This window comes from Prionailurus bengalensis, chromosome B1 (assembly GCF_016509475.1).
Source record: "Prionailurus bengalensis isolate Pbe53 chromosome B1, Fcat_Pben_1.1_paternal_pri, whole genome shotgun sequence".
NCBI lineage: Eukaryota > Metazoa > Chordata > Mammalia > Carnivora > Felidae > Prionailurus > Prionailurus bengalensis.
This window is the reverse complement of record NC_057344.1, coordinates 40,118,055-40,140,180: the sequence shown is the minus strand read 5'-3', so window position 1 is coordinate 40,140,180 and position 22,126 is coordinate 40,118,055. Positions and strand designations below refer to the sequence as shown.

The 22,126-nt window shown below is 37.5% G+C and overlaps 1 protein-coding gene and 1 long non-coding RNA gene across 3 annotated transcripts; one reads left to right on the top strand and one right to left on the bottom strand.

The window, feature by feature from the left end:
- Positions 1-2,016: 2,016 nt before the first annotated feature.
- Positions 2,017-12,449, bottom strand: THAP1 (THAP domain containing 1). Of its 2 annotated transcripts, none has more exons than XM_043562861.1 (3): positions 12,124-12,449; positions 8,297-8,492; positions 2,017-3,665 (listed from the first exon to the last, which is right to left on the bottom strand). In XM_043562861.1, exons 1-3 carry the CDS (start codon positions 12,192-12,194, stop codon positions 3,291-3,293), a joined length of 642 nt encoding a protein of 213 aa, XP_043418796.1. In that variant the 5' UTR covers positions 12,195-12,449; the 3' UTR covers positions 2,017-3,290. The 2 variants fall into 2 exon arrangements, with proteins under 2 accessions (XP_043418796.1, XP_043418804.1); XM_043562869.1 differs by lacking the exon at positions 12,124-12,449 and adding an exon at positions 11,725-11,951.
- Positions 12,390-13,233, top strand: LOC122472888. The gene is made up of 2 exons (XR_006294546.1): positions 12,390-12,480; positions 12,870-13,233. It is a non-coding gene; the product is annotated as an uncharacterized LOC122472888 (long non-coding RNA).
- The last annotated feature ends 8,893 nt before the right edge of the window (positions 13,234-22,126 follow it).

The window sequence follows — 22,126 nt, the reverse complement described above, 5'->3', positions numbered from 1 at the left end:
TGAAAATTTAATAATCTCAAAACATCAAATAATATGAATTTAGAAAAGAATAAAAATTCCCAATATATTTTTTGAGCTTAAAAAATATTTATCATTCAGAAAAAAAATCCCAATAGAATAAAACAACATCCCAGGTTAAAAAAAAAAAAAGTTATCAAGACATGGAATTGTAACTTTTTCTGTTATTTTAAGTACAATAATTATAACTGCTTTTTTGCTTGTTTGTAAGTCATTGTTTGCTTTTTGATCACACCAAGAATTGTATTTTAATGCACAATATAAAAACATAATGCCCAGAAACACCAGTTAACATCATCAATGCTCTTCATTCATTGGTTATCTAATTCACATGGTTGCCAGTATCAGGAAGAGTAACAGCCAAGCAGATTTGTAAGCCTGCTGTGATTCTTTGTTATTCATCGATGGCTGTCTTTTAAAAATCCTAGAACATAAACAGGAATTTTCTTTTTATAGATCATATGGACTTTTACTAATTTATGTTGCTTACCACTGACTTTATAAAAGTCATAGGTGTTGAGTATGTGTATGTGTGTATAATTTTGTAATAACTAAAGATGGCCAGAGAATATTAATTTCACCAGAAAACCCCATATCAAGTGAAACTTTCATTTGCTTTCACCCTTACTATTACACTTCTAAAAAAGAGGGAAAAAAAAATCTTACGTACTTGGACTTCCAAGTAAAAGTTTTGCTAATAATTTTAAACACCGCTGTTTCTTTACTGCAACAACAGAATTATTTTTAGTTCACAGAACAGGTATACAATTACTAAACATTTAAATTATTTTACAAAATTTTAAAACTTCTTTAACTTGGAACGTGATGGTTCAAACTATGCAGCAGTTCAAAGTGAAGTTTGTATTTCCACTATAAACAAGTATAAAAAGAGTGGTAACTAATTCTTTCCTAATCCAGAAGCCCATTTTAAAGAATCTAATAAGAATAACTGCTTAAACAGAATAGATGACCACTTATCACGGATATTTTACAAACAGATTTCTGTAGGGTTTGGAGGTTAGGCTAGTGTTTAATCATGTCTAAGTCCCTTCTAATTCTAAAATTCTATGAGTCTATAGTTTTCCTAACAGTTCTATTAAAGAAGTTATTTCTTCTCACCATTATCGCCAGATTATGTCATTATACATAGATGGAAATTTTAGTATGTTACTGTATGTGCTTAAATGTCACCTTTCAGAATATGCTGCAGTTCACATGAGTCTTCCCCCTATTTGTTCCAGATTGAGACTTTGTCCATTTGTTTCAGACTGAGTTTGACTATACTTGAACAGGACCTATTTTAAGGACCAGTTTTCTTTACTTGGCAATGTAATAAACAATACAGTAGACAGAATGAATTTTGAAAGCATTCACCAAATGTTACATCTCATATTCAGAAATAACTACTTGTAACCTCAAACTCCCTATGTTAAACTATGGTAATTTATTGAAATGCAAACAGTATACATGCTGCTTGCTCAGTTCTCTCCAAATAGGGATTTACGTTTGTTAGAAAAAGAATATAACTCCAGGTTAAATCATAATGGTAAGATGCTAAGTAATTAGGATTGCTACTTTTACAATTCAGTGTTGGATTCTTGACTGTGGGAATACACACGTACACACACACATACACACACACATACACACCCACACACACTTCCTTTTACGTAGATGACAATTTACATAGATTTATACTTTGCAAGATGTTTACCCATATATCCTCCAGGAATTGCTAGTGAGATGGAATGTAAAAACAAACTACTTGGAGATTTCATGGGTTTCCAAACCAGGGATGAGATTCATGAATAACTAGAGAAAGTCTTCTGATTCATTAGAGCTAGTTCTAAATGTTATCAGACAACATAAGGTCAAGTAATCTTTTGATCATAATTTTCTATTTTTGAAATACTGGTTCATAAAAAATCACGGTATTATCCACTGGCAGGACAGTAGTAAATTACATTGGAATCCACATCTACAAAAGACACTTCTGAATGTCATTGTTTCAGATTTTTAATACTGCCTTAAAAAGGCCTGTTACTCTTTAACTATCTCAGTATACTTTTAAATATAAAATAATTATAATTGGAACAGTTATTGTAAATCTAAGTAGATAATTCCTAAGGCAGTATTTGTTTAATCAGAACATATTTTCATTTCAAATATATAACTAAAACTTCTCACAAAGTCAGAACACAACTCATAGTTTGAACAGTAACTTCAGTGTTTAAATCTCAACATTCAGTAAAATAAACACTACACATTAAGTTCCTCTGGAATACAAATCACTCATTTAAGTAAATGGGATATAATTTCTAACTTGTGTTAAAAGTGAAGAAATCCTTTTTTATGTGAAGACTTGACCAAAATCAATTAGTCCTATTACGGTACAAATCAAACTCTACTGACACAACACATTTATTAGAGATTTGGATACGGATATAACTACAGTTGGAAACTAGATGCTCCTTAGCTTGGGGGTAGTGAAAGAAAAAGGCATACTATGGATCAGGCCCCCGTTTTTATTACTTTATTAACAACAATGCTTACTTTATTTAATGAAGAATGTCTCTTCCACTGGAAATACACTTCTAATTTAATAATGCTAGACAGTGGGGAAAAAAAACATGGACCCACTTTTTAAAAAATTCATCCTTTATAAAGTTATGTAACAATATTGATTAGGTATAGAATGATTCTTCATTTTATGCTCTGAAGACAAGCAATTTTTTTAAGTATTGACTTGTCAATTTATCTTTGACAAGTGATTAAGAAAGATAAACAAATCTTCTGACTTTACAAATAAGAATATGTGAATAAGAATATATATATTCTGAGAAGTTATGTCCCGTGATCTGACTTATACTTCTGATTTATAATGTAACTAAATTCTTTTAATAAACTGCATTAATTTTACATTTTAAACTTAAATCATCCTTGCTGTACTGTTCTCATTCACTTTACTTTCAATTTTTGCATTTCTATAAGTACTCAAAAAACAAAACTCCTCAATTTGAAACCAACTTACATTGGAGTTCTGAGGTTAGATTATAACTTTTAAGATATTTTGTTAAAATGTAAAAACCCTGAAATTACAAACAAAAAATGTACAATTTTACAGTATATATCTAATTTATTTTTTTAAAAAAATATTCTGAATTGTTTTTATACAAGTAATCAAGTGTTATTTTTTCAAATTAAACTCCTTTATAGGCTAGAAGAAGGTATGTGGTTTTGCCCCATTAAAAACCAATACAAATAGCATTTTTTTATGCTGGCACTTCAACTATTTCAAAGTAGTCATTTGGTAGAATCACATAACCTCTCTCTGATATGTCGTCCTTCTCCTTCTGGAAGTGAACAACCTCCTTTAATTTTTCAAGTTGTCGTTCTTGTCTTCTGCATCGCTGCTGTGCGGTCTTAAGCTTCTTTCGGAGTTTTTCAACTTGTTGTTCTAGCTGATGAATCCTTTTTCTCTGGTGCATTGTATCCTCCACAGTATAGTTGTGGTCACAGAAAACTGAGAGATTATCAGGGGTCTGAAGGGGAGGCATTAGTAATCCAATAGCAGCATCAACCTGGGAAATGGGAGGTGTTAAAGGAGGCGGGGGAAGCTGTTCTTGTGGCTCCAGAAGATCTTCCTTCTACAACGATAATGAAGAGTATGTTCAAGTTTAGTAACTACAAATAACAGTTTAAAAGAATCTACCCAGGGTGCCTGGGTGGCTCAGTTGGTTAAGCGTCCGAATTCAGCTCAGGTCATGACCTTATGGTTTGTGGGTTTGAGCCCTGCAACGAGCTCTGTGCTGGCAGCTGGGAGCCTGGAGCCTGCTTCGGACTCTGTGTCTCTCTCTGTCTCTCTGCCCCTGCCCCACACATGCTTTGTCTTCTCTCTCTCTCAAAAATAAATCAACATTAAATAAATAAATACATACATACATACATAAATACATAAATAAATAAATGAATCCACCTGTGGAATTTAAGAATGACTTTTTACAAACTGGACAACCTAGAAGAAATAGATGTTTCCAGAAACATACAACCTTCCAAGAACAAATCAGAAGAAATAGAAAATCTGAAAAGACCAATCATTAGTGACAAAATTGAAAAGGTAATCAAAAAATTCCCAAAAGACAAAAAGTCCAGGACCAGATGGCTTCACAGGTGAATTCTATCAAATACTTAAAGAGTTAATATCTATTCTCCTCAAACTATTCCAAAAAATACAAGAGAAAGAAAAGCTTCCAAATACATTCTATAAGGCCAACATTACCCTGATATCAAAATCAAAGACACTACAACAAAAGAAAACTATAGGGACAATATCCCTGATGAACACAGATGCAAAAATCCTCAATAAAATGAGCATATTAGATAATACATTAAATATTCAATATACATTAAAAGGATCATTCACCAAGATCAAGTGGAATTTATTCCAGGGACGCAAGGATGGTTCAATATTCATAAATCAATGTGAAACACTACATCATCAAAATAAAGGATAAACCCATATGATCATTTAGGGGTGCCTGTGTGGCTCAGTTGATTGAGCATGTGACTTGACTTCAGCTCAGGTCATGATCCCAGGGTCAAGGGATCAAGCCCTGCATCCGGCTCTGTGCTGAGCGTGGAGCCTGCTTAAGATTCATTCTCTCTCTCTCTCTCTCTCTCTCTCCCTCTGTCCCTGTCACCCTGCTCATGCTCTCCCTCTCTAAAATAAAATAAAATAAAATCATATGATCATCTCCATAAATGCAAAAACAGCACTGGACAGAATTCAATATCCATTCATGATAAAAAGTCTCAATAAAGTTGCTTTAGAGGGAACATACCTCAGGGCAACTGGGTGGGTCAGCTGGTTAAGCATCCGACTCTTTGTTTCATCTCAGGTCATGATCTCACAGTTCATGAGTTTGAGTCCCACATTGGGCTCCAGGCTGACAGTGTGGAACCTGCTTGAGTCTCTCCCTCTCTCTGCCCCTCCCCTACTCTGTCTCTCGCAAAATAAATAAGTTAATTTTAAAAAAAAAAGAGGGAACATACTTCAAAATAATAAAGGCCATATATGAAAAAGATACAGTTGCTATCACACTCAGTGGTGAAAAACTGAGAGCTTTTCCTCCAAGATCAGAAACAAGACAAGATGTCCACTCTTGCTACTTTCATTCAACATAGTACTGGAAGTGCTTGCCATTGCAATCAAGCAAGAAAAACAAAAGGCATCTAAACTGATTAGAAAGAAGTAAAATTGTCACTATTTGCAGATGGCATGATAATACATACAGGAAACCCTAAAAACTCCAACAGAATACTACTAGGAATAATAAATGAATCCAGTAAAGTTGCAGAATACAAAATTAATATATGAAATCAGTCATTTCTATACACTAATAATGAAGTAGCAGAAAGAGAAATTAAGACAACAATTCCATTTATAATTACACCAAAAAGAATTAAATATCTAGGAATGAATTTAACCAAGAGGGTGAAAGACCTGTACTCTGAAAACTATAAAACACTGATATAACAAATTGAAGATGATGCAAATAAATGGGAAGATATACCATTCTCATGGATTGGATGAAGTAACATTGTTACAATGTTTATACTACCCAAAGCAATCTACAGACTCAATGCAATCCCTATGAAAATACTGACAGCATTTTTCACAGAACTAAAACAAATAATCTTAGAATTTGTATGGAACCACTAAAGACCCTGAACAACAAAGCCTGCCTAAGAAAGAACAAAGCAGGAGGTATCACAATCCCAGTGTTCAAGATATACTACAAAGCTGTAGTAATCAAAACAGTACAGTACTGGCACAAAAACAGACACATTGATCAATGGAACAGAACAGAGAGCCCAGAAATAAACCCATGATTACATGGTCAATTAATCTACAACAAAGAGAGTAAGAATATATAATGGGGAAAAGACAGACTCTTCAATAAATGGTGCTGGAGAAATTGCACAGTTACATGAAAAAAAAATGAAACTAGACCATTTTCTTATGCCATACATAAAACTAAATTCAAAATGGATTAAAGACCTAAGTGTGAGACCTTAAACTATAAAAATCCTAGAAGAAAACATAGGCAGTAGTTTCTTTCACATCAGCCTTAGCAACATTTTTCTTTTTTTTTTTAATTTTTATGTTTATTTATTTTTGAGAGAGAGAGAGACAGAGAGAGCGGGCGAGGGACAGAGAGACGGGGGGACACAGAATCTGAAGCAGGATCCAGGCTCTGAGCTGCCAGCACAGAGCCTGCCGCAGGGCTTGAACTCACCAACCAGTGAGATCATGACCTGAGCCGAAGTCAGACATTTAACCACCTAGGTGCACCAGCAACATTTTTCTAGATAAGTCTCCTCAGGCAAGGGAAACAAAAGCAAAACAAACAATTGGAATTAAACCAAAAGCTTCTGCACAGTGAAGGAAATCACCAACAAAATTAAAATGCAACCTACTGAATATGAAAAGATATCTGCAAATGATATATCTGATAAGGAGCTAATAATCAAAATATATAAAGAACTTATACAAGGCGCATCTGAGTGGTTCAGTTGGTTAAGCATCTGACTCTTGATTTTGGCTTAGGTCATGATCTCACAGTGGGATCGAGCCTGTCAGGCTCTGCACTGACAGTATGGAGCCTGCTTGGGATTCTCTTTCTGCCCTTTCCCCACTCATGTGCTCTCCCTTTTTCTCTCTCAAAATAAATAAATAAACTTAAAAAAAAAAAAAAAAAAGAAAAAAGAATTTAAAAAAACCTTATACAACACCAAACAAACAATCCAATTAAAAAATGGGCAGAGGACATGAATAGACATTTTCCAAAGACATACAGATGGCCAACAGACACATGGAAAGATGCTCAACATCACTAATCATCGGGGAAATGAAAATCAAAACCACAATGAGTTATCACTGTATCTGCCAGAGTGACTATTATCAAAAGACAAGAAATAACAAGTGTGGAGAAAAGGGAACCCTTATGTACTGCTGGTGAGAATGCAAACGGATGCAGCAACTGTGGAAAACAGCATGGCATTTTCTCAAAAACTTAAAAATAGAATTACCATATGATCCAATAATTCCACTACTGGGTATTTACCCAAAGAAAATGAAAACACTAATTTGAAAAGATATATGCACCCCTATGTTTAGTGCATAAACATTTTTTTTTACAATAGCCCAGATATGAAAGCAACCCAAATGTCCATTAATAGATGAATGGATACAGAAAATGTTGTGTGTGTTTACATATATATCTATACATACATATATATGTACACCCACACACACATATGCACAATACAATACTACTCACTGTAAAAAAGAATGAGATCTTGCCATTTTGTGACAACATGCATGGACCTAGAGGGTATTATGCTAAGTGAAACAATTCAGATAAAGATAAATACCATGTGATTCCACTTATATGTGAAATCTAAAAAACAAATGAAAAAAAACAAACAAAAAAGCAGAAACAGATCCATAAATACAGAGAACAAAGTGACGGTCGCCTGAGCGGAGGGGATGGGGGAATGGGCAAAAGGGTAGAGGGGAGTGGGGAGATACAGGCTTCCAGTTATGGAATGAACAAGTCGCAAGTATGAAAGGTACAGCATAGGGACAATGGTCAGTGGTATTTTAATAGCCTTGAATGGTGACCGATGGTAGTTACACTTGTGGTGAGTGTAGCATAATATATAGATCAGTCTATTTAGTATGCTTACATTTGAAACTAATGTAACATCATCATGTGTCAACTACACTTGGATTAAAAACAAAAGAATATTAGATTTTTGTAAATCCTTGATATGGAAATATTCTAAAATAAGAAAAAAATTTAAGTTCTAATAATTACACTTTTCCACCTGGAGTAGAAATGGGATCCAAGAAAGAGAAAGAATGACTAGTGAGATTTAATAAAATACTAAGCACTTAAAACTGAGGGGGAAAAACTTTGAAACTGAACTGTCACTGATAAAGGAAACCCAAAACTTATTAACATATATGTAGGGGTAGAAAGTGATCTTCAAGTAAGTTACAAAACTAAATTGACTTTCTTAGTGTGAGGATGTTTAACTTTTAATAAACTGTATTTTGTATTTTTAAATAGTATATCGTTGTTAACAGTGATTATGTACAAGTGATGGCTTCCAGGTAACATTTATTTTCTTAACACTGATCTGAATTTTCCACAATAAAAACAAATTAATTTTATAAATAGAAAACCCAGTATTTTAAAACACATATTACCTTGTCATGTGGCTCAGTACAGAGAAATATCGTGGGCACTGCATTCTCTTTCAGCAACTTGTTGTTGCACTCCCTCTTAAAGCAGTCTGGAGTAAAGTGTTCTGAACAAATACTGCTATACTTGGTGGGTTTAAAGTTTTTTCTTCTGACAGCTGCCTCCCATTTTTTACAAAGACTGGGTCTTGTAAGAGGAAACCTAAGAAGAAGAGATAATTCAGTTCTCTGACTTTATTTTAAAAGAAAAAAAAAGGCACATCTTGACTTTCCTGCTTAGAAAAAAACTATCTTACATTGGCATTAACAAACTAAGGGGTATTTGATTAAAACACTAGCTCTGCTATCTTTTCTTTTCTTTTTTTTTTTTTTTGACAGTTTTTAGTTGTGCTTTTATTCACCTTAGTTAAGAATGTACTTGTTTTAAAGATCCTATAAATAAAGTGACCATCCACTAATGTGGGATGTAAACCACCCCTCCCAGCATGGAATTTTTGTTTTTTTTTAAAAGCAGTATTTGTTAGGGGTGCCTGGGTGGCTCAGTGGGTTAAGCACCTGACTTTGGCTCAGGTCATGATCTTAGGGTTAGGGAGTTCAAGCCCAGTGTCAGGCTCTTTGCTGACAGCTCAGAGCCTGGAGCCCACCTCAGATTCTGTCTTCCTCTCTCTCTCTGCCCCTTCCCTGCTCGCACTCTATCTCTCTCTCTCTCTCAAAAATAAATAAGCATTTAAAAAAATTAAAAACAAAAAGAAATACTGCTTTAAAAAGAATTTTTTTAAATGTTTTTATTTGTTTTTGACAGAGAGAGAGAGAGAGAGAGAGAGAGTGAGCATGAGTTGGGAAGGGACAGAGAGACAGAGAGGCAGACACAGAATCTGAAGCACGCTCCAGGCTCTGAGCTGTCAGCACAGAGTCGGGCGCAGACTCGGGGCTCAAACTCGTGACATGCGAGATCATGCCCTGAGCCAAAGTCACACGTTTAATCAACTGAGCCACCCAGGCGCCCCCAAAAAGCAGTATTTTTTATAGGAATCTTTTGATCACAGAGTAGTTACGAGAATGTCAGATACAATGATGTATACAATTTGAACAAGATAGGCTGATAAAAATTTACAAAATGTAAAAAGATGCATATTAAAAGTTAGCCATGCAATGGGAGGAGGAGATGATGGGAGGTTGGGGGTCAAGAGAAATACGTAGTAATATTGCTTGTCTCTCTCCGTTACAGTAAATGACTTTCACTAGTTGATACAGATATTACACACACATCTAAATACACAAAGATAAATCATGTAGCTCCTCTCTCATTTATTAATGTTTAACTTTTTATGTCAAAGACACTAAGTTTCAAGTAAAATACATACTATGGGGTGAATTTGTTATTAATTTTTTTAACCAATAAAAATAAAATTGCATGTTTATATCTACATACTGCAAAAAAGGTTTTAGTTCTCTTAGGATCAGTCTGACATAATGAATTAATCAAATCATAGTCAAATCATAATGATAAATACAAGATTTTATGTATGTATGTATGTATGTATGTATGTACGTATGTATGTATGCGTTTGGAGAAGACTGGAACTGAAATGGGGTGGTCTATTAGTGTCATGAACTTGGATATCCAAGTTTCTCCCCGGGTTTGGGAAGTCTTTATTTTTTAATTTTTAAAATTTGTATTTATTTTAGTCTTCCAATTTGTTTTTAATTCCAGCATACGAATATTATTTATCTGAATTTACCTTGAACTCAACTGGAATATGTCTCTTAGGCCCAAATAAGGAGGATTAAGAAGAGTTTAAATTTATTGTGATTTTACTTTTCCAAGTCAAGTATTTAGTGAACTGGGGAGACTGGAAAGAAGCCAAAAGATGTTTCAACTATATGTTCCAGTTTCTCTTCCATGTAAGGTATGCTACAGCCTGACTCTGCTATATTCTGAAGACCTAACCAATCCTGGGACAGTTCTTCTCTTCGCCCAGCATAGTTGCTGCCACTGGGCCACTGTGTAGAAACTGGGAAAATAAGTACTCCTAGAAGATCCTGCTGGAAATGGCCTACAGAAATACAAACTATGTTAGCAATTACTGGTACAATTCAGCACCTTGGGCCTCCTGTCTCAAGGACTACAATGCTCAGGCTGTTTATGAGATTCTGTCAAGGTATTCCCATCTACTCTCAAAAAAACCGTTCTTTATAGGTAAGAATGGGAGGCAGATCAGCCCTTCTTCTGATTCAATCAGTTTTTGACAGCCAGAAGAAACTATTTCTGATGTGTGAATGCCATCCTTAGTTTCCAGTACCAATGAAAGGTTTTCCATATTTTTAGATTTCTTTAGATTTTAGATTCCTTGCATATTAAGAGGACTTTGTCTTACTTAGCCTTGTAACCTCAGCAGCTTGCAGTGTTTGGCATAAATTAGAAATGTGGTTGGGGGGAGCAAACTGTATGTAACCATGTCACCATCTTCTGACTTACTCCAACACTTTCAAAGAACCGGAAGTCAATTCATCAGCTTTCAGAAATTCCAATAAATCAATTAAGTAATACCAGGAAATACTGAAGTAAATCTTGCAAGTGTTAGTGTTCTAGCTCCTCCTGGAGGTGGGGGGCCAGGGGTGTTGGTGGTGGTGGTACATCAACACTCAAGATCTTTCTATGCTGCAAAGCACTCATTTCTATAGGGTCCCTCTCATATGAAACATAAAAATGCATCTATGCTCTGTTAAACACAAAACGAATCCCACCAAAAATTGAAGGAATACTTAATTTTGCTTTTGTAATTATTTACCTATGAATAATTCCTATAATTGACCACTGGTTCTAGTTTCTTAGCTACCATCTTTTCGGGGTGGGGAATTTTCGCAAAACAAAGTAACGTAAATGTAATAAAATTTGTATTTGGCTGAATAAAAATACCATCGTGTCACATTTTGCAGACATCTGATTATCAGTAAGTCGTTTCCATTTTGCAGTTTTCTCTTCGTATTTTCAAAAGAACATTTTCCCCTCTAGGCCTCTAACTGCAGCGCTTTTTGGATAAAACAGCCCTGAAAGTTGTGGGGCAGGTTCTTTTCCAAGGGCTTCCTATAGGTGCCCATAAGAACTCATATTGACCTTTATTATGACACTTCATTATGACCTGTGTTATTATTGTCCAAGTTATCGTTATTGTCCGCTGAAAACATTAAGTATTCATCCTGGTAGTACCAGAAGCTTTCTCTAAAACTTAGGGGTCCTTAAAAGTTAGTTCCTAGAAACTGGGTGAAGACATCCTCCCTGAAATTCTGGCCAAAATCAATCCTTAATTTCTGTGATGCCGGCCTCCCATCCACAGCAAGAACGAAAAAGAGTGACTTCGGGATTTTAAAGGTTTTTGTTTCTATTTCAAATTTACTTCTAAGGCGTTATTACCACCTGGTTTCTCTATTACCCCAGGAGTGAAATCCAGATGCCTCTCGGCTTGGGGGACCTCACGACCTGCGCTGGGCCGTGAGACATAGCTCCGAGGTCCCGAACACTCCAACCCCAGGAGGCGGGCGAACCTCACGCAAGGGTTCCAACCCTCGAGCGCGAGAAACGGTCGCCACAGCGACCTGCGCCGAGAACGCGCAGCCCAGGGCGACATTGCATGATCTTCTACCAGAGGCGGGCACACCCACCGCTCGCGGCCGGGACGGACGGTGAGGAAGATCCGGTCGTGCCCCGCCCCTGTCCCGCCCCCCTTATTAGTCTCGCGCGGACACGCGCCTGGCTCCGCCCCCGAGCCTAACCGGCCGCGCGCCCCCAGCCCCAGCTGGGGCCAGCCCCGCGAGAGGCGCAGGGTACTTACTTGTGGAAAGAAACGGGCTTATCCTTATCATATCGGTTCTTGCAGCCGTAGGCGGAACAGGACTGCACCATCCTTCCGGTTTTCAGTCACTTCACTTCTGCCTCTCCAGCAGGCAGGAGAAGCTATCAATGTCGCCGCGCTGGGCTTTGACACCCTCGCTTCTTGTGTAGCTTTGGTCACCAGATACAGTGATGATAACCTCTTTCGGGTTGACTAATGTGCCCGTTTTGTTGTTTGCATTAGCAGAAGAACCACAGCCATCGCCCGTCTCCCATCTCCAAGATGGCGGAGGCAGCTTCAACCTCACCTCTCGCGAGGAGTTTGTCCCACTGTCTCTGATTAGCCCCGAGGTCAGAGGTAACGTTCCTTGGGAAGCAGGCCATTGGCTAAAGCCCGGCGTTGCGGAAGTGGGTGGGGCCTCCTAGCTTCCGGAAAGGAGAAAGGAGGTGCTTGGGCGAAGGGAGACATGCGTGCGGAGGAGTGGGGAGGGGAGAGCAGCGTGATTGTAGGGCCAGGTTTTGCAACGTGTTGGGTTTTCTTGTGTAATATTTTCTGGGACGGTTTAGGGTGAGGAACAGTACGGTCTTTGGATCTGGTGGCCTAAAGGAGGACAGATGTAAAACTGAGGTCGTTGGGTAATTCTTCCCATTTCTTTAAAAGGGCAGCCACAGATGGTATATGATTTGTGAAACTTTGTGGATCCCTTTCCCACATCGCTAGTATTCATCCCATTACCTGTCGTTCAGGTATCACAGGCTTTGTGAGAACTCAGCTGCCAGAATTTTAACAATGAGAGAAAACATTCATTCTCATTTCTGAAGGATTTCATTGCTGTAATGATCTCCAGGTGCTGCTGTGTTGGAACTCTAGAACTGGTGCAAGCTATTTTCACACCATTTGCCTCCTGTTGCGTGCCCTTCCTCTCTATGCAGATCAGAGTCTGGAAATCCGGATAGCGGGATGTTGACAAATTCCAGTGCTCTATTAAACTTTTTTCTCCCTCCTCCCACCCCCGCCAAATCTTGTTGCTTCCCCAGGGTTCCATCCTCTGTCTTCCTCTCACTCAACACCCTGCTGCTTGAATTCAATAAAATGCTATGATCTACCAAGTCTTCTATTTCTTATGTAAATTTTTCTGCCTTCGGATTATTGTCTGAATTATCTATTCAGTTGCTTAAACCGGAACCTTAGTTTTCTCACCCTTTACATCCGTTTGATGACGAGGATAATATAGAATAAGTAAATAGTTATTAAATCCATCCCTTTCCGTCTCTCTTATTGTTCTTGATCAGGCCCTCATGGCCTCTTACCCTCAAAGGCAGTAATTTCCTCCATGGTTTGCTGTGCAGGAAGTATCAGAATGTGATAAGTGCTTGTGAACTGAAGTCTATTTTAAGAGTTCATTGAAATTCTTTACTCATCAGTTGATTCCCACAAATATTTACCGAACACTTGTTTTATGCACAAAGGGCTTGGGATACATTAGTGAACAAGACAAAGATTTCTGCCCTCATGAAGCTAATATTCTAGTGGAGGTTGGAGGAGGCAGAGAAGTCTGACCATATAAAATGTTGTAAGGTGAAGGGGGCTAGGTGGCGATGAGGGGATTGCAATTTAAATACAATGGATGGGACAGGCCTAATAGAAGAAGGGACTATTGAGCAAAGATGTGGAATGGGTAAGAGTTAGCTCTGAGGACATCTGGGGGAAGGGCCTTGCAGGCAGAGGGAATGGCTAAGGCAAAACTCTTGAGGCTCAGTGTCCCCAGCCTATACAAAGAACAGTAAAGGGTCAGTGTGGCTGGAGCAGAGTGAGCTAGGGGGACAAATATAAGGTCAGAGGAAACAGGATGCAGTCCTATGGGGACTTGTACACGAGGGTAATAAGGCTTTGACTTTTACTCTGAGATGGAGAACATGCTTTAAGCAGAGGAGTAGTGACCCAGTCTTTTAAAACGATCACTCTACTGTGTTGTATATAGATATCAGGGGGCAACTTAGAGGCGAGGACACTGGTAGGCAGGCTTCTGTAGTAACCTAGGTGAGAGATGATGGTGGCTTACACCTGGGTGGTAACAGTGAAGGAGTAAGAAGTGATCTTGTTATCTCTTATTCCCTTCCATTTCTTTATTAACCTTTATTTATTGAGTACCTATTATGGTGGCAGGCATTATGCTAGGTCTGGGAATATACTGGTGAGCAAGACTAACATTACCTATCTTCATAGAGCTTATCCTAGTGAGGGGAAGCCATACAATAAAAATGTGAATAAAATAACATTGTGCTGAGACGCCTGAATACATTACAATGTTATAAAGGTGAATGAGGTTAGAGGAGGGGTCACTACCTACTTTAGCTGGGGTAGTTAGGTAGTCTTTCTGAGAAGGGAACATTTTACCGAAAACCAAAGAATAGAAAAAAATCTAGTAATGTGAAGAATGAAAATAGGGAGGATGGGAAGAGCATTCTCCAGACAGGGAGTGTGTACTGGGGCCTGAGGCAGTTGTGAGTTCAGTATTTCCTGGGAACTGAATGGAGGCTATGGTGTGAGCCAGGGGAAGAAGGGTATAAAATGAGGTTGAAGAAGTAAGTGACTTGTTAGTTTGGATTTTAAGTGCAGCAGGACGTCAACAAACCTTTTTAGGCATGGTAGAGACCTGATCTAAACATTTTTAAAGGCCATTCTATTATGTGAAGAGTTTATCAGTGCAAGTGAGTAGCAGACCAGTAAAGAGGCCATTGCAGGCAAGTAAGATAAGTTGGTAACTTGGACTTAGGTAGTGGCAGCGGAGAAAGAATGACCAGGATTTGAGAATATGTTGCAGGTAGAAACATCAAAACTTGCTCACAGATGGATATGAGAATGAGGAAAAGAATCAAGGTATTAAGGTTGACTTGTACTTGAATTTCTTCTGGCTTGAGCATTTACTGAGATGTGGATGGCCTTTAAGAAAGAGAACAAAAACTGCCAAACTACAAAAAATAAAAATAAATATATATTAAAAAAAGAAGAAGAGAGCAATGTAACCCCCACAAAACAGGAATTGTGAGATGGGAGCAATTTAGGAAGCAGGGTCATCAGCCATGGGGTTGTAGGACTGGGGAGTGCCAGAAGAGAAAGAATATATAGTTCTCAAAGGTTGGTAATGCAAGTTACTAAAGAAGCATGAAGGATCACCAGCCAGTGCAGAGTGCCTTTCTGAGGTTTGTGATTTTTTTAAGTTTATTTATTTATTTTTGGGAGGAGGGGTAGAGAGAGCAAATCCCTGAACCCAAGAACCACAAGACCACAACCTGAGCCGAAATCAGGAGTCTAATGCTTAACTGACTGAGATACCACACACCCTGGTTTGTGATCATTTTTAATCAGTGTAGGGTGAAACTAGTCAATTAATTATTTGGTTAGATTTCCTTCCATGAAGTTCTCCTTTGCTCCCCATTATTTCTGTTTTCTTTCTTCTAGCTATCTATAATTTGGAAGTGAAATCTACATTTTTATTATTGAATATAATCCTCATTTTTCCTTACTTCAAAATGGTAAATTGATCATGTAAATTGTATATAATTTTTAAAATATTAATTGAACTGAATGTTGAATTTTTCTTTCTAAAACACCCCCCAAATTAAATTTTCACTCTGCATGGCTTAAAAATTATTTACTTAATACATCAATAATTTTCACTTTTTCTAAACTAATTTACAACCATTGTCTGGTTTTCTTCTCTCCTTTATCCAGTTCTTCTCAACATTTCCTAAGGCTCACATAACTGTTCTCAACTTGTCAAAGGGTGACTGTGAGGAAACATTTTTACTTTCAAAGATGACCATCTGCCTTTTTAAAAAGTTGATAGAAACTATCCAAATGCCTGTTAATAGTTGAATGAATAAATTGTGGTATAGTCATATAAAGGAATACTATACAACAGCCAAAGTAAAGCTATGGCCCACAACAATATGGATAGTTTTTACACCCATAATATTGAAGTCACACAAAAGTAAATATGGGATCCTATTTTTTTGTAGAGTAAAAAAGGTAGGTAAAAGTCAGTAAGTTGTTATTTGGGGGAGAGAGGCAATGAAAGGGGGCTTACCGGATGGTGGTAATGTGTGTTTTGACTGAAGTGGTGGCTAAATAGTGTGTTCACTTTATGATACTTCATCATCTGACCCTGATGATTTAGAAAATCTCTGGTGTTTATTCTACTTTAATAAACTAAAAGTTTATTAAGCAAACAAGGGCTATATAAAATATGTAAAATTGCCTTTCTTTTAGAGAATGGGAGATATTTATATGCTCATGTGATGTCTTCATTTGGCTCCTTACATAAGTATCAAAAATGAATTTATGTCTTAGCTTTATATGACCATTTAAGGGAATGAGAATAAATACAGGTAAGTTGAGGAAGGTTGGTTAGAAGTTTGATGTTTTTCAAAGTCTTAAAGGCCAAGAGCTGGTTCACTTACTAATAGGCTTTTTAAGGAAATAGATAAATACAGTTTTGTTTTTTTTTTTAAATGTTTATTTATTTTGAGATTGGAAGAGAGAGAGAGAAAGCAAGCCAAGGGACAGAGAGAGAGAGAGAGAGAGAGAGAGAGAGAGAGAGAGAGATGGAGGGAGAGAATCCCAAGCAGGACCCGTGCTGTCAGCACAGAGCCTGACATGGGGCTCGAACTCATAAACTGTGAGATCATGACCTGAGCCGAAATCAAGAGTCAGACGCTCAACTGACTGAGTCACCCAGGCGCCCCGATAAATACAGTTTTTAAGGAAAAAAGAAAACTCTTGACATTAAAAGGATAAGTTGTGTCACAATTATTGTAGAAGGCTTAACTTTGTCTTCTTGTTTGATAAACTGGAAAGAAGTAAGCCACTTGTTTTGACATAAGGACTGAACATGTTTTAAACTCACTGATCTCAAACAGTTTAGATTTTAATTTCTATCTAACTATGCTTTCCTTTTCTATAAACTTTTATTAAAAATACCTAGCATTCGGGGCGCCTGGGTGGCGCAGTCGGTTAAGCGTCCAACTTCAGCCAGGTCACGATCTCGTGGTCCGTGAGTTCGAGCCCCGCGTCGGGCTCTGGGCTGATGGCTCAGAGCCTGGAGCCTGTTTCCGATTCTGTGTCTCCCTCTCTCTCTGCCCCTCCCCCATTCATGCTCTGTCTCTCTCTGTCCCCAAAATAAATAAACGTTGAAAAAAAAAAATACCTAGCATTCATTCTCTCTGGTTCTCATTATCCTTATCTGTAGAATAAAAGCTATGGGACTAAATGAATTTTTAATTTGAAATCCATGAATGCCAAGGTCTTTGAATCCTCTGAAAATGAAAGAAAATCATACATAGGTGTGTATATATGCATTTTTCTAGGGAGCTATCAGTAGCTTTCATCTGTTTTTGTAAGGTCCCTTCCACTCTGGTATTCTAGAATTAGTGAAACAAAGATTAATTTTCATGTAGATACACAGATTTTCTCTAAGACTGATTAGAAGGGTTATTAGTGTTTTGATCTGAATATCAGGTATTTCAAAAATTTGTTTTTAAACAGATTGAAATGTAAACTATTAGATAATTTTTTTTAATGTTCATTTATTTTTGAGAGAGAGAGAGAGAGACAGAGAGAGGGAGTGGGGGAGGGGCAGAGAGGGAGTCACAGAATCTGAAGCAGTCTCCAGGCTCCGAACTGTCAGCACACAGCCTGATGCGGGACTCAAACCCATGAATCATGAGATCATGACCTGAGCCAAAGTTGGATGCTTAACCAACTGAGCCACCCAGGTGCCCCTATACTAGTAAGTTTAAAACATCATTAGCCCTTAGCCCTCTCCTACATCACATAAACTATATTCCCCTCAAAAGGCCTACTACAGCTATGAGTGCCTGGGTGGCTCAGTCAGTTAAGCATCTGACTTTGACTCAGGTCATGATCTGGTGGTTTACAAGTTTGAGTCCACTTCGAGCTCTGTGCTGACAGCCTGCTTCAGATTCTGTGTCTCCCTCTCACTGCTCCTCCCCCACTTGTGGTCTCTCACTCTCTCGCTCTAAAAAAAAAAAAAAAAAAAAAAAAAAAAGGCCTACAGCTAAATACCACTAGTCTGAAAGAATAGGGACAGTGTCCAAACACATTCAGTGTTTCTAACAAGGTGTTTACTCCTCTCGTGCACCCTTCTGGGACATAGAACAAGTCAGGAGATGCAGGTGGATGAAGAGGACAGCGACTGATAACACTTCAAATTTGCTGCAGTCAGTACTTCAATGCTTAAAACAAATACTAATGCCATGAAGATGGTCTGGTTTGGGGAGAATAACAAAAGCTCAGTGATTGTCTTTATTTCTATAATATAGCTTCCTATCAGTAGCCTTTAGAGCCCACTGGCCTGATCCTGGGAAACTCTTAAGTCTTAGAGCCATAAAAACTTGAGTGCCCTTTCCTATTCTGACCCACTCCCAGGTTTTTGGGTTGCTGTTTAGCAAAATAGAAGAGCCTGGAGTACATCAGTACATTTAGTATTTCAAAGAGTGGTGAAGGAAAGTGTTGGTGCAAACATAAAGACACAGACTCAGAAAAGAACATTTCAACATCACAAGAGAGGACAAAAACATATGGATCGTTTCAATAAATGTACAAAAACCATCTGGCAAAGTACAACATCCATTCATGATAAAAACCCTCAACATAATAAAGGCCATATATGAAAAACCCACAGCAACATACTTAATGGTGAAAAACTGAGAGCTTTCCCCCTAAGGTCTGGAATATGACAACGATGTCCACTCCCACCACTTTTATTCAAAATAGTACTGAAGTCCTAGCCATAGCAATCAGACAATAAAAAGAAATAAAAGGCATCTGAATTGAAAAGAAAGAAAACTGTCACTTTTTGTAGATGACATATTACATATAGAAAACCCTAAAGACTCCAATATACTACTAGAACTGATAAATGAATATAATAAGGTTGTAGGATATAAAATCAATATACAGAAATCTGTAGCATTTTTATGTACTAATAATGAGGTAGCGGAAAGAAATTAAGAAAGCAATTCCATTTATAATGGCATCACAAAGAATGAAATACCTAGGGATAAATTTAACCAAGGAGGTGAAAGATCTATACTCTGAAAACTATAAAACATGGATGAAACAAACTGAAGATAACAAGTAAATGAAAAGGTACACCATTCATGGATTGGAAGAATTAACATTGTTACAATGTCTGTACTACCCAAAGCAATCTACAGACTCCATGCAATCCCTGTGAAAATACCAACATCAGTTTTCACAGAACTAGAACAAATAATACTAAAATTTGTATGGAACCACAAAAGGCCCAGAATAGCCAAACCATGCTTGAGAAAGAAGAACAAGGCTGGAGGTATCACAATCCCAGACTTTAAGATCTACTACAAAGCTGTAATACTCAAACAGTATGATACTGGCATAAAAATGGACACATAGATTAGTGGAATAGACAGCCCAGAAATAAACACACGATTATATGGTCAATCTTCAACAAAGGAGGCAAGAATATGCAATGGGGAAAAGAGAGTCTTTTTTTTTTTTCAGTATTTATTTTGAGAGAGAGAGAGCATGGGGGAGGGGCACAGGAGGGAGAGAAAGAGAGACCCCCAAGTAGGCCCTGTGTTGTCAGTGCAGAGCCCAATGTGGGCTTAATCTCAGGAACTGTGAGATCATGACCTGAGCCAAAATGAAGAGTCAGATGCTTAACTGATTGAGCCACTCAGGTGCCCCAAGACAGTCTCTTCAACAAATGGTGTTAGGAAAACTGGACAGCTACATGCGACAGAATGCAACTGGACTACTTTATGTCAATATATACAAAAACAAATTCAAAATGGATTAAAGACCTAAACACGAGACCTGAAACCATAAAAATCCTTGAAGAGAGTGTAGGCAGTATTCTCTCTGACATGAGCTATAGCAACATTTTTCTAGATATGTTCCCTGAAGCAAGTAAAATAAAAGCAAAAAAAACCTAAAAAAATTATTGGGACTATATCAAAATAAAAAGGTTTTTCTCTTTAAAAATAAATCTAACAAAATAATACCCCTCTCCCCTGCTTACACTCTCTAAAAATAATAATAAAAAGCTGCTTCTGTACTGCAAAGGAAACAACCAACAAGAAAAAAACCTACTGAATGGGAGAAGATATTTGCAAATCATCTATCTAATAAGGAGTTAGTACCCAAAATATATAAAGAATTTATACAACTCAACACCACAAAAGCAAATAATACAATTACAAAATGGGCAGAAGGCATGAACAGACATTTCTCCAAAGAAGACATACAGATCGCCAATAGACATGTGAAAAAATGTTCAACATCACTAAACATCAGGAAAATGCAAATCAAAACTGCAATGAGACATTACCTTACACCTGTCAGAATGGCTAAAATCAAAAGCCTGAGAAACAAGTGTTGATGGGAAGGTGGAGAAAAATGAACCCTCTTGCACTGTTGGTGGGAATGCAAACTGGTGCAGCCGCTATGAAAAACAGTATGGAGGTTCCTCAGAAAATTAATAGAATTACCATGTGATCCAGCAATTCCACTACTGGGTCTTTACCCAAGAAAATGAAAATACTAATTCAAAAAGATATAGGCATCCCTATGTTTAATGCAGCATTATTTACAATGGCTAAGACATGAAAATAACCCAAATGTCCACTGATAGATGAAGAAGTTGCAGTGTGTGTGTGCGTGTATACATATATATATGTATACACACATATATGTATACACGTACACACACACCAACTTCTTCAGTGTGTGTGTGCATATATATATATATATAGTGTATATATGTACATATATATATGTATACACACACACACACACACAATGGAATATTACCCAGCCATAAAAAAGAATGAAATCTTTCCATTTGCAACAATATGGATAGATCTAGAGGGTATAATGGTATGTGAAGTTAAGTCAGAGAAAGACAAATACCATATGATTTCACTCCTATGGAAGTTAAGAAACATCTAAGAAAGATATAGGCATCCCTATTTAACCAGAACTCTTAAATATTACATATCTATATAAAATATAGAGAACTGGTGGGGAGATGGGTGGGGGGATGGGTAGAATAGGTGAAGGGGATTAAGAGTACAGTTATAATGTTGAGCCCTGAGTAATGTATAGAATTATTGAATCACTGTATTGTATACCTGCAACTAATATAATATTAACTGTATGTTAATTATACTGGAATTAAAGTTAAAAAAATAAGTTAAAAAAAAGAACCTTTCAGTTATCAAATATATACTCAAAAGAAACAGGAGTGGGGAATCAGGGTACAGGCCTAATTTCTAATTCACCTGTATTGTCCAGAATAGATTGTCCAGATTAAAGAATTTTCCTCAAGAACAAAACATTTCTGCTTTTTCAATGTAAGAATATCTAAGCATAATTAATTAGAAATGTGATGAGGTACACTTGCGTGGCTCAGTCTTAACTCTTGATTTTGGCTCAGGCCATCATCTCTTAGATGGTGAGATCCAGTCCTGCATCAGGCTCTATGCTGACAGTGCAGAGCCTGTTTAAGACTAGCTGCCACCCCCCCACACCCAACACCTCCCCTCCCTGCTCTCTGTCCCTCCCTCACTTGTGCATGTGCACTCTTTCTCAGAATAAACATTTAATTTTTTTTAACGCTTATTCATTTTTGAGAGACAGAGACAGGGCATGAGCTGGTGAGGGGCAGAGAGAAAGAGAGAGGAAGACACAGAATTGGAAGCAGGCTCCAGGCTCTGAGCGGTCTGCACACAGCCCAATATAGGGCTCAAACTCATGGACTGTGAGATCATGACCTGAGCTCAACCAACTGAGCCACGCAGGCACCCCAACAAATAAACATTAAAAAAAAATAGAAGAAATGTGATGAGACATCAGACGTCCATTAGTGGAAAAGGAATGCTATTTCAGGAGTTCTGAATTTTAAAGCAAATATTAGAAGAAAGGAATATAACACAAG

What these genes read in the sequence shown, in the direction of transcription:
- THAP1 (XM_043562861.1), bottom strand. Translation starts at nt 12,194, where the DNA reads ATGGTGCAGTCCTGTTCCGCCTACGGCTGCAAGAACCGATATGATAAG. An exon ending in AAGCCCGTTTCTTTCCACAA is followed by an intron (nt 8,493 to 12,123) that starts GTAAGTACCCTG and finishes TCTTCTTCTTAG; the next exon opens with GTTTCCTCTTACAAGACCCA. An exon ending in GTACTGAGCCACATGACAAG is followed by an intron (nt 3,666 to 8,296) that starts GTAATATGTGTT and finishes TTATCGTTGTAG; the next exon opens with AAGGAAGATCTTCTGGAGCC.